Raw genomic sequence first — 17,613 nt, 5'->3', positions numbered from 1 at the left:
GATGCAGAAATCAACAAGCGCATGGGAAAGGCTTCCACTATGTCCAGACTGGCCAAGAGAGTGTGGGAAAATGGCGCACTGACAAAGAACACAAAAGTCCGAGTGTATCAAGCCTGTGTCCTCAGTACCTTGCTCTACGGCAGTGAGGCCTGGACAACGTATGTCAGCCAAGAGCGATGTCTCAACGCATTCCATCTTCACTGCCTCTGGAGAATCCTTGGCATCAGGTGGCAGGACCGTATCTCCAACACAGAAATCCTCGAGGCGGCCAACATCCCCAGCTTATACACACTACTGAGTCAGCGGCGCTTGAGATGGCTTGGCCATGTGAGCCGCATGGAAGATGGCAGGATCCCCAAGGACACATTGTACAGCGAGCTCACCACTGGTATCAGACCCACCGGCCGTCCATGTCTCCGCTTTAAAGACGTCTGCAAACGCGACATGAAATCCTGTGACATTGATCACAAGTCGTGGGAGTCAGTTGCCAGCGATCGCCAGAGCTGGTGGGCAGCCATAAAGGCAGGGGCTAAAGTGTGGCGAGTCGAAAAGACTTAGTAGTTGGCAGGAAAAAAGACAGAAGCGCAAGGAGAGAGCCAACTGTGTAACAGCCCTGACAACCAATTTTATCTGCAGCGCCTGTGGAAGTGTCTGTCATTCTAGAATTGGCCTTTATAGCCACTCCAGGCGGTGCTTCACAAAGCACTGACCACTTCTAGGCGCTTACCCATTGTCTCCCGAGACAAGGAGGCCAAAGAAGAAGAATACCACTGACTACATTCAATTGGATATGCATGAACAAGTATCGAGTTTCCACTTCACAGATTTAAGTGATAATATGTTGCTAGCCTGAAAAATACAGACATGAGTGGGGGATCCAAAAATCCCTGGCCATTTTGGTGCACACCTCAAAAGCATGCAGTCAACAAATCAATAGTTGGATCCCCCCCGCCTAACATCGATTTCCCACTTGTGGAGCCACCACCCTCCCCTTACATAGGCCAACGGGTGGGAACACGTAGCCGGAGGTTCTGCGTCTCCAGCATGGCTGAGCAGGGAATCAGCAGCCGATATGCTGAGAAGAATGAAGCCTACCTTAGGAGGTTAGGATTGCCAATTCTGGCTGGACGTTGCCTGGAGGTTTCATTACATGACTTGCTGCTGCCAACCACCCTGCACCCACACTCCCAACATTACCATCCCCACGGCACACTGCCTTCCCACTCCAATGGGAAGGCAAACAGGCTGTTAATTATTCTGGATGATCCTTCACCCTTACTCCAATAGCCTTTTAATTCCATCTCCACTAATTCTCTAATAATTGTTCAATGAAATTGGGGAAAAAAATTTATGTCGCTATGATTGTTCGGAGTTGCTTGCAGCAGCATCCTGGAGATAAATCTTCAATTCCTGGAGACTCCAGGTCAATCCTGGAGGGTGACCAGCCCTTTTGGGGATCCAGGCCTAAAGATTCAGTTAAGGTGGGCAGAAGAGTTCTTTGTTTCCGCTTATGAAGGGTTGACCACACATTGTGGTGTTGCAGTCAAGTGTAGGTCAGTTCAGGAACAGCTGGTGGGTACCTTTACTTGAATGACATTTGTAAACTAGTTGGGTTTTTACTAAATCAGTCATTTTCATTTATCTTACACTACACCGCTTATTAAAATCACCTGCCATGGTGGAATTTGAATTCATGAACTCTGAGCTTGTAGTCCAGGCTACCATTTCCTTGGAACTCATAGCTTTAGAAGTTACAAAGCACATGCATTTAAATTGGCTTGCTGTTACAATCATAGAATAATACAGTACCAAAGGAGGCCATTCGGCCCATAAAGTCTGTGCCAGCTCTTTCAATGAAGAGCTAGTTTCACTCCCTGGCTCTTTCGTCATATCCCTGAAAAATTTTCTCCTTCAGGTATTCACCCAATTCCCTTTTGAAAGTTACTATTTAACCTGCTTCCACCACCCTGTCAGTCAGTGTATTCTCATTGCGGAATACGTATTTCCTCACATCACCTCTGTTTACCAATCACTTTAAATCTGTGCCCTCTGGTTATCAGCCCTTCAACCACTGGAAACAGTTTTTCCTTAATTACTCTATCTAAACCCTTGGTGTTTTTAAACACCTCTATCAAGTCTCCTCTTAGTCTTCTCTGCTCTAAGGAGAACAACCCCAGCTTCTTCAGAGTTCTCAAACTCTGCAAGAGAAGTTTTGTAAAGATATCAGAAGGAAAACAAAACAAAGAAAATTGCACCTGGACACCTGCCAGTTGTGTAGGAAATGGCAGAGGACACAGGTCACCCACCTACCCTTTTGGCCAATGAATATTCCAGGTTACTGGAACTGAGAGGTTATACCTATCAGAAAGACTGAATAGGCTGCAGTTCTTTTCTCTAGAAAGAAGGCTGAGGGGTGAATTGATAAGAAGTCTTTAAGGTTATGAAAGAGTTTGATAGAGCATGCATGGAGATGTCTCTACTTGTGCGGGAGTCCAAACCTAGAGAGGGACCGTAATTATACAACAGTCATGAATAAATCCAATAGGGAATTCAGAAGAAATATCTTTCTCTGGAGAGTGGTGGAACCCACTACCACGAAGTAATTGAGACCAACAGCATAGATGCATTTAAAGGGGAAACTAGATAAACACATGGAGAGGGATTGGACATGCTGATAGAATTAGATGAAAAGAGGCGGGAGGAGGCTCGTGTGCAGCAATAACTCTAGCATTGAGGTGAATGACTTGTTCCTGTGCTGTAAAATCTATGTAATTCTACAGACACAGTGACACTTTGACCAATAAATGCATCCAGGGATACTAAAGCTTTCAGGCAATCTACTCCAGTACCTCCACTTTGTCTCTGGTTCTATCTAGGTCTGATTCTCCTAGTTTTACTACTAAAAATGTAACTGTGGCACTTATGCAAACAAAGATGCCAACAGTTCTGACACTACCTTCTGTTTTGGATTACCAGTTTATTAATGAAACAAAATCTTAATCCAGGTGCACATCAGTCTGCACTGCCTCGGGGTGGGGGTGCAGGAGGAGGGTAAGTATGCAAGTCACTGCACTAGTCACATTAAAAAAGGGAAGAACACTCAGCGGTTATGTTTTATAGAACTGAGTGCCAGTGCCCAATATATTTAATGGCTGCAATAATTTCCAATAAATTTGAGACAAAAATGCAATGTGACAGCAAGCCTCAGACAAAAGGTCAATGAAAGGTAACTGGAACAAATCAGAATCTTAATGAGAATCTACCCATTAAAGGACAGACAGACACACACACCTCATCCCAGAGCGAGATACACAGAGCAAGCCTGATAACACCTGCAGCAGATAGGCCACAGAGGTGAAAGGAACCGTGTTTGAACCCAATAGTTATGATCGCTTTATGCAAATGTGGACATCTGTCATTAATTTACCAGGAAATTAAGACAAACAGGACAGCCTCTCGAGTACCTCCTTAATCCCTTAGTGCCATACAGGCAGCCATCCAATATTTGACCAGCTTTTTACTGTTTGCTTTTCACTCAATATCTTGGCTTAAACCATACGCTTTAGTTGTTGCCAATTTGCTGAAGGGAATGATTGGTTGAAAGCTCATCATGTGTTATAGGTTGTGAAGGTTATCCTAAATAAAATTCAAACATATATTTGTTCAGTTTTCCAATGTTAATCAAATGCCTTTGTACGATGTTGAGATTAACCCATAAGGTACATTTCTAGAGACTGAACTACACACTTCTCCACCTATGGCAACATTATGTTTTATATTTCTAGTAGGATCTAACATAGCTGTTAAGAAACTGGTGCATGGATTCTTGAAGTAAGAAAAATAAAACTTTTGAAGCATAGCCAATGTAGACAAAAACAGCAGCCAACTTGTTAAATTAAAGACCGGTTATTCTGCTTTGGTGATGTTGGTTGAGGGGGGGGGGAAATGTTGGCCAGGACACTGGGGAGACTCCCTGCTCTTCTTGGAAAAAGTGCAACAGGATCTTTAATATCTCCCTGAACAGACAAATGGAGATTCAGTTTAATGTCTCTCCCAATGAAGCACCTGCAGAATGCTGCATTCCCACAACACTGCACCAAAGTGCCAGTCTAGACTATGTGCTCAAGTGCTGCAGTGATGGTTAATTCCACGGTCTCCTACCTCAATAAAAAAAGCCAACAGTAAGCCAAACTGGCACTTTATGTATTCTGACTTTTATGAACTGAACAATTTAAATGAGCAATGCTGCAGACCAAATACATTTTTTGCGCATAAGATATCATATTTCATTATGCCCTGCACTAATGCAGAGAAGTGATCTTCTGTCACTTGTTAATGATTTTGTTCCATATGTTCTTTATAAACAGATTTACAATTTTGTTACAAAAAGGGACAGAGGAAACCTTCCTTCAAAGACCCTATGCTTTAATTTTTTCCCCCTACTAGTTGATGGCATTGCTCAAGGATAAAAGAAAATTGTCTCTCGCTTCCTGTAACTTTGCTTCTCTCCCACTGATGTTTTGTCGCCTTTCTTTTTCTCCCACTTTCTCACTTTCCAATCACTCTGTCTCTTACTAAAACACTCTTTCACGATCTTTCTTCCTCTCTTTTTCTGCCAGTACTTCTTCCCTCTATCTCCGCTCTGTTTGTGTGTCTCCCACTTCCTCTGTACATCTTTACCTATTCACATTGTTGAAAGTCCAGGGCACATAATAAAATAGGACTTGGACTTGGGAAGCATCTCGACCCAGGACAGTTGGTCTTCTGGTCGCTGTCATGAAATGCTGACAAATTCAGGAAACACGGTAATTGCTTGCCAGTCCAGTATCATTTAAATGAACAGGAAGAGGAGGATGATGCGAGTTATGCAATGAGGATGGTCTCAGAAGAAATCAATTATCCCTCTTAAAAGTGAACTTTGTTTGGTATTTCTGGGCCAGTTACATTGCTGCCACTCCACTGCATTCGCATTGTGTGTCAAAAAAAAAAACTGTACAATGAAATTGTCAAATAGAGAAACGTCTATCTATATTAAAGATCGTGCATCTGTATGAATGTGACTGTGCATCACGTAATGTAGTCTTGTAAAGTCACAGTCACTTTTACCAGATACCAGACGGCTGTGCCTTCGACTAATCATGCTGCAGAACTTTCATCAAATCCAACAGGTTTCTAATGAAGTGAACAGGCTCAGCATTCTTCTCTTTCACGGATGCCGATGTTAGCACTCAAACCCAAATCAAAGGCTCAGGCCCATGTGGAACTTGACTTTTGTACAAAACTAAAACACGGCACCATTCAGCTTCAGAGTCAACAACAACTTGCATTTATATAGCACCTTTAACAGGTAAAATGTCACAAAGTGCTTCACAGGAGTGCTAGCAAACAAAACTCGACACGAAGTACCATAAGGAGCTATTAGGATTAAGCGCGAAAAAGCTTGGTCAGAGAGTAATATTTTAAAGGACGGCCTTAAAGGAGGAGAGAGGTAAAGAGTGGAAAGATTAGGGAGGGAATTCCAGAGCTTAGGGCCTAGGCAGCTGAAGGCTCAGCCGCCAATGATGGAGCAATTAAAATCGAAGATGCGCGAGGTCAGAATTGGAGGAGTGAAGAGAATGTAGATGATTACACGGCTGTAAGAGGCTACAGTGAAGCAATGGAGAGATTTGTAAACAAGAATAGAAATTTTAAAACTGTGTAGTTTCCAGACTGGAAGCCAGTGTAGTTCAGCAAACACAGGGGAGATGGGTAAATGGGATTTGGGATTAGGATATGGGCAGCAGAGATTTGGAGGAGCTCAGGTTTATGCAGGATCCAACCAGGACAGCATTCTAAAAGTAATAAAAGCATAGATTAGGGTTTCAGCAGCAGATGAGCTGAGGTGAAGCAGAGTCAGGGGAAGCGTAGGTGGAACAAGAAGATCTTGGTGATCGAACGGATACACGGTCAAAAGATCACCTCTGATCAGGGTCGTGAAAGATCTGGTTCAACCGTAGCCAGTTGCCAGGAAGAGAGATGGATGCGGGGGCCAGGGAACAGAGACAGTGGGTGGAAACGAAAACATAGGCTTCAGCCTGCCAAATATTTAGCTGAAGGAAATTTCTGCTCATCCAGTACTAGTTCTCAAACAAGCAGTCCGACAAATGACAGGCAGTGGAGGGGTAGGAAGAGATGGCGGTGAGATCGTGCTGGGTGTTGTCAGTGTACATGTAGAACCTGATGTTAGTTTGATATAACAGTTTTTTTTTAGATATACAGCACTGAAACAGGCCCTTCGGCCCACCGAGTCTGTGCCGACCATTAACCACCCATTTATACTAATCCTACACTAATCCCATATTCCTACCACATCCTCACCTGTCCCTATATTCCCCTACCACCTACCTACACTAGGGGCAATTTATAATGGCCAATTTACCTATCAACCTGCAAGTCGTTTGGCTGTGGGAGGAAACCCATGCAGACACAGGGAGAACTTGAAAACTCCACACAGGCAGTACCCAGGATTGAACCCGGGTCGCTGGAGCTGTGAGGCTGCGGTGCTAACCACTGCGCCACTGTGCCGCCCACACAGCACAGGAAGCCAGCATTTGGCTGGTCACGTGTGTGCTGGCTCTCTGCAAGAGCAACTCAGCTAGTCCCACTCCCCCACCCTTTTCCCCATACATTTTCAAATATGGTCACACTCCGAACCCACTATTGCATGACATAGCAGGAGGCCATCCGGCCAATGGTTATAAAATCATATAATGATATGGCACAGGAGGTAGTCATTTGGCACATCAAGCTTGTGCCAGCAATAAAAAGGCTAAACCATATTATTATTCAATGTCACCTGCGGCACTACTCTCAAGGTGAACATTGATTAAATTTGCAACACCGTGCTGCTCTCCATGCCAGAAATGTCTATCACATGAGCTTGCTCGTCTCGGCTGGGTACATTTTTTTCAATAGCCAAACCATTGAATGGATTGGAAATGTGGACTGGAATCCAACCTGTTCCACTTAAAACCCAACCTTTTGGCACCCGAACACAGAACAGCATTCACAGTGGTGCAGAAGAATTTGGTCACCCCAGATCGTGCTACCTGAGGTGATCATTATGGTCAATGAGCTGCACACATGAAGTAAAAGAGTTTGCTATTAGAAATTGCATTCTAAATTTGTAATTTGCTGGCAGACATTTCATGCACCAGGTGTTACATTGCAGCAGGAAGGCGTCACCCATTCATTAGTAAGGTATGAGAGAACTGTGGTTTTGGGACTGAAGACTAGAAGCTTTGTCTCAACAACAGTTTGAATTTCAGTCAAACAGAAAAAGCACGGATTTCAGGTTTCCTCTTTTGATTGCAAGAACAAATCCAAAGGTAAATTCCAAACACTCATAACCAATAAAAACAGATTAGAACTAATGATTGCAGTATAAGGGCTTCATGCAGTAGCGGGAGCTTATTAAAAAGCCACCCAGTCATGCATTATAATCAAGTGTCAGCTTGGTTCTGTTGGCAGTGCTCTCGCTTCAGAGTGAGGTCACGGCTGGCACTTCAGTGTTGCATTGTTAAAGAGACGTTTTCGTTAAATGACCTGTTAAACCGAGGCCCCATGTGCTGGTTCCTGTGGACATTGAAAGACCCCATGGCCCTTTTTCAAAGAACAGCTGGGACCTCCCCCAAAATCCTGGCCAATATTTGTTCCGGAGCTAAAATACCACCAAAAAAAAAAAATGATTAACTCTGCACCAATGTGTTTGCACTTCAAAAAGTAATTCATCTTCATGCTTCGGGATGGACCGAGATCATGTAAAGGCACTATAAATGCACAGTTCTTTCGTCACAATTTTTGTAAACTAGTGGCTTCATTTATGGCAAATTAGAAGATATGTTGTTTTATAGTGTAGGTGCCCTAAAACTCCCACAAGCAATTGGCCCTTCCACTTAGAACAGAACCAAAGATTTACCTGCACAACTGAGCTTCTCTCCCTTCTTATACCCTTTCTCCCCACTCAACATGATGTTATACTCCTGTCACCTCTCTGCCTCAACAGGGTCACTATGTTTTATCCCCACCCAGAGTAACTTACTTTCAGTTCCCCTTTTGCACAGTCCACAACTGTCTGCATTCCCCCACTCATCACTGTCTGTCACACACTCCGTCCCTCCCCTCCTGTCCATCCCCCACCCCGAGTTTCTCTCTTCCTCCACCATGGAATAAAGGATCATCTGGGGAAATGTGATCATAATACGGTGAATTTTATATTGCATTTGAGTGCGATTTAATTAAATTGAAAACAAAGGTTTTCAAATCTGAACAAAGTAAGCTACGTAGGTATGAGGGACAAGTTGGCTAAAGTAGATCAGGAATCATTAAAAGACATGATGGTAGATAGGCAATGGCAAACATTTAAAGAATTAATTCTTAAGTCACAATGATTATACATTCCCTTAAAGAATAAAAACCTCATGGAAAAAGTGGGCCACACATACCCAACAAAAGAAGTTAAAGATATTAGATTAAAGGAAGAGGTTTATAATGTTGCCAAAAAGAGCAGTAAGATGGAGGACTGGGAAGATTTTAAAATTCAGCAAAGGAAGACCAAAAAAACTGAAAGTAGGATGAGAGTAAACTAGCCCGAAACATAATAAACAGATTGTAAAAGCTTCTATAGATATGTAAAAGGGAAGTGACGAGCAAGAGTAAATGAGAGTCCTGCAGAAGCAGGAGAAATTATGACGAATAAGGAAATGACAGAGGCTTTAAATGAATACTTCGTATGTGGTAGAAGACACAAAAGATATTCCAGAAGTGGAGGGAAACCGTGGATCTAGCACAAATAAGGAACTTCAGAATATTAGCAAAGAAATAGTATTGGAGAAATTAATGGGGCTAAAAGCTAACATATTCCCTGGACCTGATGGACTACATCATAGAATTTGAAAAGACATTGCTACAGTGATATCGGATGCAGTGGTTTTGATCTTCCAGAATTCCCTAGATTCTAGAACAGTCCATGTGGATTGGAAGGTAGCAAACTGAACCCCACTATTCAAAAAAAAAAGCAGAGAACTATAAGCCAGTTAGACTGACATTAGTAGGGAAAATGTTAGGATCTATTATTTAGAGATATGATAACAGAGTATTTCGAAAATCATATGATTGAGTAGAGTCAACACAGAATCATGAAAGAGAAATCAGGTTCGGCATCTGTTAGGAGTTTGCTTGAGGTTGTAACCAATAGGTTGGATAAGGAGAAACCAGTGGATGCAGTGTATTCAGATTTTCAAAAAAGCATTCAATAAGGTTCCACGCAAGAGGTTATTACACAAAATTAGAGCTCATGGCAAACATTTTACCATGGACATGGACTGAGGAATGGTTAAAATGCAGAAAGTACAGGGTAGGAATAAATGGGTCATTTTTGGGTTGGTAGGCTGTAATTAGAGTGGTGCCACAAGGATCAATGCTTGGGCCTCAGCTATTTACAGCCTGTATCATTGGCGTAGATGAGGGCTGAGTATAATGCATCCAAGTTTGTTGATAATACATTGTTAAGTAGCAACGTATGCTGTGAGGAGGCTGCAAAAGGATTTAGACAGGTTGGCCGGAATTTTACGCCGCCCCACCGGGTTGGATGGTGGCGTGGGGGCGGCGTAAAATTGAACGGCAGGCGCCGTGAGGCCTACCCGCCCCGATTCCGCCTCCAACCAAGTTTACGGAGGTCTGGCGGGGGGTGGGAAACGGCCCGCCCTTGGCCAATCAAGACCCTTAAGTGGCCACTTGACGGCCTCTCAAGGGCCCTTGCCCGCCTCCACGGGTATTTTACCTGTGGCAAGCGGGTGTGCCGGGGACATGCAAGGCCGCCCAGCTATAGCTGCCGGTCTTTCCGCACCCCGGGGCGGGGGGGGGAAAAGAGAGGGGGTGGCACATGGCAGTCGGGCACCCTATTGTGGGCCGCCCCCGCCTCCCAACCCAACCCCGGGATCCAAGACGACTTCCTCCCCCCAAACGACCACCCTAGCCTCACCAGGGCACGACTGATTCCCCTGGTGAGGCAACCCAAACTTGCCTTCAGTCCCAGCTCCTTGGTACCCTCCTCGGTCAGCTGGGCTGCAGTCTCAGCAGTGGTCACCGCTCTCGGTGGCGCTACTGTGACTAAGAGCTGCCGGCCCACTGATTGGCCGGCAGCTCACGGAGGCAGGACTTCCTCCCTCAAGTGGGTGGAAGTCCTGCCTCGGGCCAATTAAAGCCCGGGGACCCATAAAGTATGGGACGGATTCCCAGGCTGGGTGGAAGCGGGTTCACCACCGGTATTTATGTCAAGAGTCCGGCTCTTGTCTGCCCACTGTAAAATTCTGGCCGTTAAGTGAGCTGGCAAGAATATGGCAGATGGAATACAATATGGAGAAATGTGAAGTTGTGGTTGGAGAAGTAGAAAGAGAATATTTTTAAATGATGAGAGACTAGGAAACGTTGTTATTCAGAGGGATCTGAGAGTCCTTGTATAGAATCATAGAAAGTTAACATGCAAGTACAGGAAGCATTTAGGACAGTAAATGGTATGTTAGCATTTCATACAAAAGGAATTGGACTGGAAGAGTAAAGAAGTCTTACTGTAGTTGTGTAGTGCCTTGGTGAGACCCTACATGGAGTACTTTGTACAGTTCTTGTCTCCTTACCTAAAAAAAGGATTTACTTGCCTTAGAAGAAGTGCAATGAATGATTCCTGAGATGAGGGCATTGTCCTAGGAGGAGAGATTGATTAGACTAGGCCTATAATCCCTACAATTTAGAAGGGCGAGTAGTGATCTCATTGCAATCTGGAAAATCCTTAAGGAATTTGACAGGGTAGATAGTAGGAGTATGTTTCCCCTGGCTGGGGAATCTAGAACTACAGCTACAGTCTCAGAATAAGGGTTGGCCATTCAGGACTGAGATAGCACATTTCTTCACTCAGAGGGTTGTGGTGGGAGTCCCTCATTCTGACCACTTTCCTAGTGAAGACATTTATCAGACCACTCCTCAGTCTTAGAGAGAGTGTTACCCTGCATCTAGTTGCACTATACCAGAGACTGGATGCTCAAATAGAAACTGTTCTATTCCCTAACCCCAATATCAGTCAGCTAAAGGAGAACAACATTTTCCTCAGTATGTTAGTAATCCAGCTAAAAGCAGCTGGTTTTGTTTTGAAAACTTTAAATAAAGTCAACATGTCTGATAATTTGTGAGTTGGCACCAGAAAAAGACGATATAAGATTACTGGATTGATGTAAAAATCCAACAGGTGCAATAATGTGCTTCAGGGAAGGGAAACTAATCGTCCTTACCCAATCTGGTTGACACTTAACTCCTGTCCCACACTGTTTTTGAGTGAAGTTAATGTATGCAGATTTGAAAGGGAAATTGAAGATTTGGCTGGTATTTGCTGGTGATGTTTAAAAGTGGCTAAAGGCCACATTACCATCAGCCCCAATTGTGAGAGGTTTCACCATGCCCCAGAAAAATCGGCTTCAAGATCCCAGTCCCCATTTTCCAAGCCCTCCACAGTTTCTCTTCACACTATCGAAAGGATCTTCTGCTGCGTGCTCCTCTGACACTGGGATATTGTTCACCGTCCACTCCCTCTAGTCCGCCATGGATAACCAACCTTCTAGGTTTTACCCCCTTTCCCTCCAGAGCTCCATCCCCAGAATCACGTAGCTTCACCATCTCCTTCCTTCCTTGAAAATCTTCCTAAAAATCCTTTCCGATGACCTGCCTACCTACTCCTACATTTGTGCTCTTCCTGCTCCAACATTTTCCATCTTGTTAAATGCTCCAAGATACTTTCTTTGTATGAAAAGTGCAGTGAGAATTGCTTAGACTCTTCCTTACTCATGCTGGAATCATGCAATAGGGGGACAAAATATCACAATTAAGGAAGAGCATTCTGCAAGAATGAGAGATTGGTGTGGATTTGACATCAGTTTAACGTCGAACAGTCACAAACACAACTTTCGCAGTATGACAAGTCATGCTCACCAGGTCAAAACCTCCATGTTGAACTGCACCTGACCGATGATTAGGCAGAGGCACAGTGAGACACTGGGAGTTTGCTAACCATAGAAAATGATTAAAATTAACAATTCATACCTTGTGAGAAACATCCTTTTCGGAGTTTTCTACATCGCCATCCAGGAAAGGCATGGCAAACGAACTGAGGTCCTAAGTGCACAAAACACACAATTATCATTTTACCTCTACACAAACCTACAGTGTGCAAGTTGAACATTTTAAATTTTGTAATTATATTTAACGCACAGCAAATTGGAAAAACAGAGAGGAAACCCAAGGAAAGAATTTCTAGCTACAAAGCTATCAAATGTTATTCGATTAATTTTGGTTAAATATGTTTAAGTGCAGATTGCTGCTTTGCAAATGCGCAGCATACCCATTATCACACTTATGATAGCAGTTCTAAACAGTTACCAGGTCCAAACAACCTGAACAGTTGTAAGTAACAAAAGGTTTTCTACTCTTTATGGATCCTTCCTCAGGTAGGAGAAAGATGCACAGAATTGTTTGTTTCAGGTTTTACTTATACCATCAGCTGTGATTCAGTTGGTAGCACTTTCACCTCTGAGTTACAAGGTTTCAGGGTCATAGTCTCACTCCAGGATTGAGCACAAAAAATCAAGGCTGTGACTTCCTTGCAGTATTGAGGGAGTGCTGCTCTGTCAGAGGTGTCATCTTTCAGATGAGGCTTTAACCAAGGTCCCATCTGCCTGCTTAGGTGGATGCAAAAGATCCCCTGGCACTAGTTCGAATTAACATCACAAAAACAGATCTGGTCATTATCACACTGCTGTTTGAGCGAGCTTGCTGTGCACAAATTGGCTGCCGCATTTCCTACATTACAGTAGCGACAACACTTTAAAAGTACTTCATTGGCTCTAAAGTTCTTTGAGATGTCTGATGGTCGTGAAAAGCGCTACATAAATGAAAGTCTTTTATTTAATCTGTGGGATTTAGAATATTGAATATGAATTAGGGGTACAGTTATGTCACTTGGACTAGTAATCCAGAGAACGGGTGTTCAAATCGCACCATGGCAGTTTGAGAATCTGAGTTCAGTTTAGCAAAAAGGAAACATGTAAATTAAAAAAGGCTGCATATAATGGCACCACAATTCCCAGCCAGAATGTAGCCGATTGTATAAATCCCTCATCAATCATGCCTAGAGAATGCACATAAATTTGTATTTTGTAACCATCCTTCACTCACTGCATTTTATTGGAGGAATAATCCTGCTTTTAACCAGGAGACTTTGCTGTAGTTTGTAGAGACTCTGTTTGCTGAGTAAATTGACTACTTGCTGTTAGTCCAGGGCTGTCTCTAACTTAGTGGCTAATACAGTGGTGTCAATGTTCACTATGATTTTTAAAAATCTGGTACCAGTTAAAGTGATGAAGCTGTTGAATCGTCGTTCACAGATGCCCTTCAGGGAAGGAAACCCGTTTTCCTTACATGCATACATGATTCTGTTACAATGACCTGGTTCATTGTTTGTATCAAAATTTGAGAGGTCACTCTTAGTTGTGAGGGATGAAATACATAGCTCAAGAATTTTAAAAGGTTGCAAACCACCCAAGATTTAAAAAAGGTTAAAAATCTCTCCATGAGTGCTTACAGAGACAGTTAGAGAGGTGAGTGCCATAAACCAGCAACTGGGCTCATTTAGTTGGCAGTTGGAACTAGAAAGTCTCAAAGATATTGCTCTGTCATTGTTAGCAATATTAATCACTCATCTGTATATCAGGAATCAAAAAGAGATGTTTTGGGAGTTGGAGGTAATTAGCTAAAATTGCTATCTGGGACATCCCACTTGTACCACATGGCTATGGAGATAGATGATGCAGGGGATACCTCTGTTGGAGTTTTGAACTGTGTGCTTGCTCAAAGACAGGCAGTTGGCTTTTGGAAAACTATTGGCTTCAGACAAGAGGTTGATCAAAAAGAAAGCAATTGGCTTTGGGAGCCACTGGGCTCAGGAGCAAAGAGGGCATCAGGAACCAGGGGCGTTTCTGTTTTGAGTAAGGCTCAAGCTGCAAAGCCAAGTTTTGGGAAGTACTGCAAGAGAACTTTAGGATTTGTCTAGCAGGACGCTAGAGAGAGAATTCTCAGGAGACAGACCTCGGAAGACAGTTGAGAAAGTAAGGAAAAGCGAAGTAAATTCCTAAGAGCTGTGATACAATTTGGATTGGTCCCAGGTGAAGTGAACAAACTGCCAAGATCCTGTAACATATAAGGAAACTCTGGGGTGAAAGGAACAGTCTAACCGGAGTGTTCTGTTGAGATCTAGAGTTTAAAGTATATGTCATCATGTTCTGTTATGATTTTAAGTTTAAAGTATAAGTGTTTCCAAATTGTAGTGTTGTTAATCCTAGTGCATGAATCACAAAAGGTTAGTATGCAGGTTCAGCAAGTAATTAGGAAAGCTAATAGAATGTTATCATTTATTGCAAGGGGAATTCAATATAAAAGTAGGGAGATTATGTTTCAGTTATAGAGGGCATTGGTGAGACCACATCTGGAGTACGGTGTACAGTACTGGTCTCCTTATTTAAGGAAGGATGTAAATGCATTGGAAGCAGTTCAGAGAAGGTATACCAGACTAATACCTGGAATGGGCAGGTTGTCTTATGAGGAAAGGTTGGACAGGCTAGGCTTGTATCCGTTGGAGTTTAGGAAGAGAGTAAGAGGCGACTTGATTGAAACATACAAGATCCTGAGGGGCCTTGACAGGGTGGATGTGGAAAGGATGTTTCTTCTTGTGGGAGAATCTCGAACTAGGGGGTCACTATTAAAAAAAAAAGGGGTCACCCATTTAAGATAGAGACGAGGAGAAATTTTTTCTCAGAGGGTTGAGAGTCTTCGGAACTTTCTTCCTCAAAATGCAGTGGAAGCAGAGTCTTCAAATATTTTTAAGGCAGGAGGTAGATAGATTCTTGATAAGCAAGGGGGTGAAAGGTTATCATCAGGGGTAGGCGGGAATGTGGAGTTGAGGTTATGATCAGAATAGCCATGATCTTATTGAATGACAGAGCAGGCTTTAAGGGCCGAGTGGCCTACTCCTGTTGCTAATTTGTATGGTTGTATGTACCGTAAAATTTTTTTTGTTTAAAATGTGAAATCTTGTAGCGTAATTCTTCCAGTAATAACTGGGAATTCGACTTATTCTTTTTAAAAAGTTATCGGTCCCCAATGGGATCGCAAGAATTCCAAATCAAAGTCAACGTGGTTAACTCTTAACTGCCCTCTGAAGTGGCCTAACAAGCCTCTCTCAGTTGCATAAAACCTGTTACAAAGGACTGTAATGGTTCCAGAAGGCAGCACACCAGCATTTACTCAAGCACAACGCGGAGTGGGCATTAAATAATGTCCTTGCCAATGATGCCAAGAACCCTACAATGAATTCATAAGAGAATGTGCTGGCAGTAAAGAAACTGAGTGGTACTGCAGTAGGAACCCCTACATAAGGAAAAGAAACACCTAAGCTGTCCACATACCACCAAATAAGTACATTTTTTTCAACCATATACCTCATTAGTAGCTTCAGAAATTGTGGCCCCAATGTTGCATGGGGCCAGCTGCCTCAATAATACACCACTGATGTGGTATTTATGCTTCCCAGTCCACTGCAATACTGATCCAATTATCATATCGCTGGCTCAACTCACTTGCATATTCACTGGGGTTGGTGCCGGGCTATGTAGTGCGAGTACTGTGCAAGGGAGGCTCAAGAGAAATTTTCAGGTGCCGTGTTTAAAAGTTAGCAGACTGAAAGAACAGCAGGTAAGTAGTGAATCTTATAGAATACTAACAGTAGCTTCAAATGTCTGGAATTTCATGTTTATTTTAAGGAATGTCCTTCTTTGGAGAATGAGAGAAAAAAAAAGGGAAAGACACAACAAAGGGAATTGGCAAGTCCACAGAGACAGATAAGGGGAGCCAAAGACCTCAAATGAGTCTGACCTTCAGACACACCTTGGATGAAATAGAGAAAGAGGTTTGGAAAGGAAGGAAACTGTCAACAGCCATGCAAGGGAGCTCCCTGATCCCCAGAACTGCAAACAAGTACATGAAAAAATTTAATGGCTTGACAAAGGCAGGCAAGAGACAGGTCAATAGCACGCTTCCCCCAATTCTTGAGCACCATCACTGTTAATTCTCGTACAGAACATATCATCGTCCTTCTCACTGCACTGCAATCTCATGGGGATTTACTGACTGTGGGAGGGAGCGGGGGCCTGTGCCTATGGTAGGGGAACCTGGAAATACTTGACAGCAGGAGGTCCTGCTCAATTTAGGGCCACATTGAAATGTTTTTCACTGTGTTTCCTGCCCAGCAGCCAGCCAGATTGAGGGGTAGGCTGGCTGCCAAACGGGAAAGCCTGTGGCAGATGGCAGCAGTTGGGGACTACTGGGGATGGTCGGGAAGTTGGTGGGGTGAGGGCTCAAAATGCAGATGTTTGGTGGGGGTGGATTGGAATGAAGCAATTCCGGGGGTGAAGCTGGGGGGGTTTCCATCCGATCACAGGGAGGAAGAGATCGCGCCAGGTGGGGGAAACACTCCTGTCTCACCAGCAGTGGTGGAAGAGCATGGACCTGCTGGATCTGGCTTCTCCCCCCACCCCCACACCCCAGCCCCCCACACCCCAGCCCCCCCCCCCACACACCCCAACCCCCCCTCCCCCACCCCCACACACCCCAGCCCCCCCTCCCCCCCCACACACACCCCAGCCCCCCCTCCCCCCCCCCACACACACCCCAGCCCCCCCTCCCCCCCCCACACACACCCCAGCCCCCCCTCCCCCACACACCCCAGCCCCCCCTCCCCCACACACCCCACTCTCTTCAGCAGCCAATTTTCCTGAGACCTGGGAATGCCAGCCTGCAGCTGCTTAAATTTAAATGGTGCTCAAAATCAGAGGGTTGAGGCCTCATTCAAGTATTATCATTACAGACCCGCCTCTCCAGAGCTGGTTATTCGGACATCCTCAAACACACGATGGTTAAACTGGAAACAGGCGTGTTCAAGCTGGGATGGGGTTAGGTTTCACATTTTTACCCATTTAGTCCCTGACCCTCTCCCACCCATTGTGGGGAAGGGTTAAAGTTCTCTCATTTTACAACAGGTATTGGCACTTAATAATTTTCATAAGATTTTCCAGGCTACAGGCTCTGAAATGGAGTACCAAAATTGTACCCACTGCCCTGCTCTCTACCCACAACTCTTCATCTTTCTTTCCTTCAAATACTTATCCAATTTTCCCTTAAAAGGAGCGACTATTTCTGCCACAACCACTCCTTGTGCCAAACATTTCCACACCCCTAACCACACTATTCATTCTATTAGTGAGGATGTTAAATTGATTACCCCTCGTCTCTAACATTTGCTACCAGAGAAAGTTACCTTTGTCTATTCACTCGATCAAAATGCTGTATAATAGTCCCACAACTGGTGTTTCCCATCCCTGGCATCATCCTTCAATAACACCCCAAACTGCATACATTAGGCTACATCCGGCATAACTATTATTTTGTATAAGTTCATCTTTACGCCTCGTCTACTCTACC

At 43.9% G+C, this 17,613-nt stretch overlaps 1 protein-coding gene across 4 annotated transcripts in view; it reads right to left on the bottom strand.

Annotated features, from left to right (window-relative positions):
- The window catches only part of LOC137350342 (5'-AMP-activated protein kinase subunit gamma-2), a 510,855-nt gene that overhangs the window by 337,123 nt on the left and 156,119 nt on the right, over positions 1 to 17,613 (bottom strand). For all 4 annotated transcript variants that reach the window (XM_068015054.1, XM_068015056.1, XM_068015052.1 and 1 more), the window contains exon 2: positions 12,127 to 12,198. In XM_068015054.1, coding sequence (XP_067871155.1) covers positions 12,127 to 12,198 — 72 coding nt within the window. The remainder of the gene's footprint in view (positions 1 to 12,126; positions 12,199 to 17,613) is intronic.

The sequence above is a fragment of the Heterodontus francisci genome, chromosome 2, assembly GCF_036365525.1.
Source record: "Heterodontus francisci isolate sHetFra1 chromosome 2, sHetFra1.hap1, whole genome shotgun sequence".
Taxonomy (NCBI): Eukaryota; Metazoa; Chordata; class Chondrichthyes; order Heterodontiformes; family Heterodontidae; genus Heterodontus; species Heterodontus francisci.
This window is presented reverse-complemented; position numbering and strand designations above follow the sequence as displayed.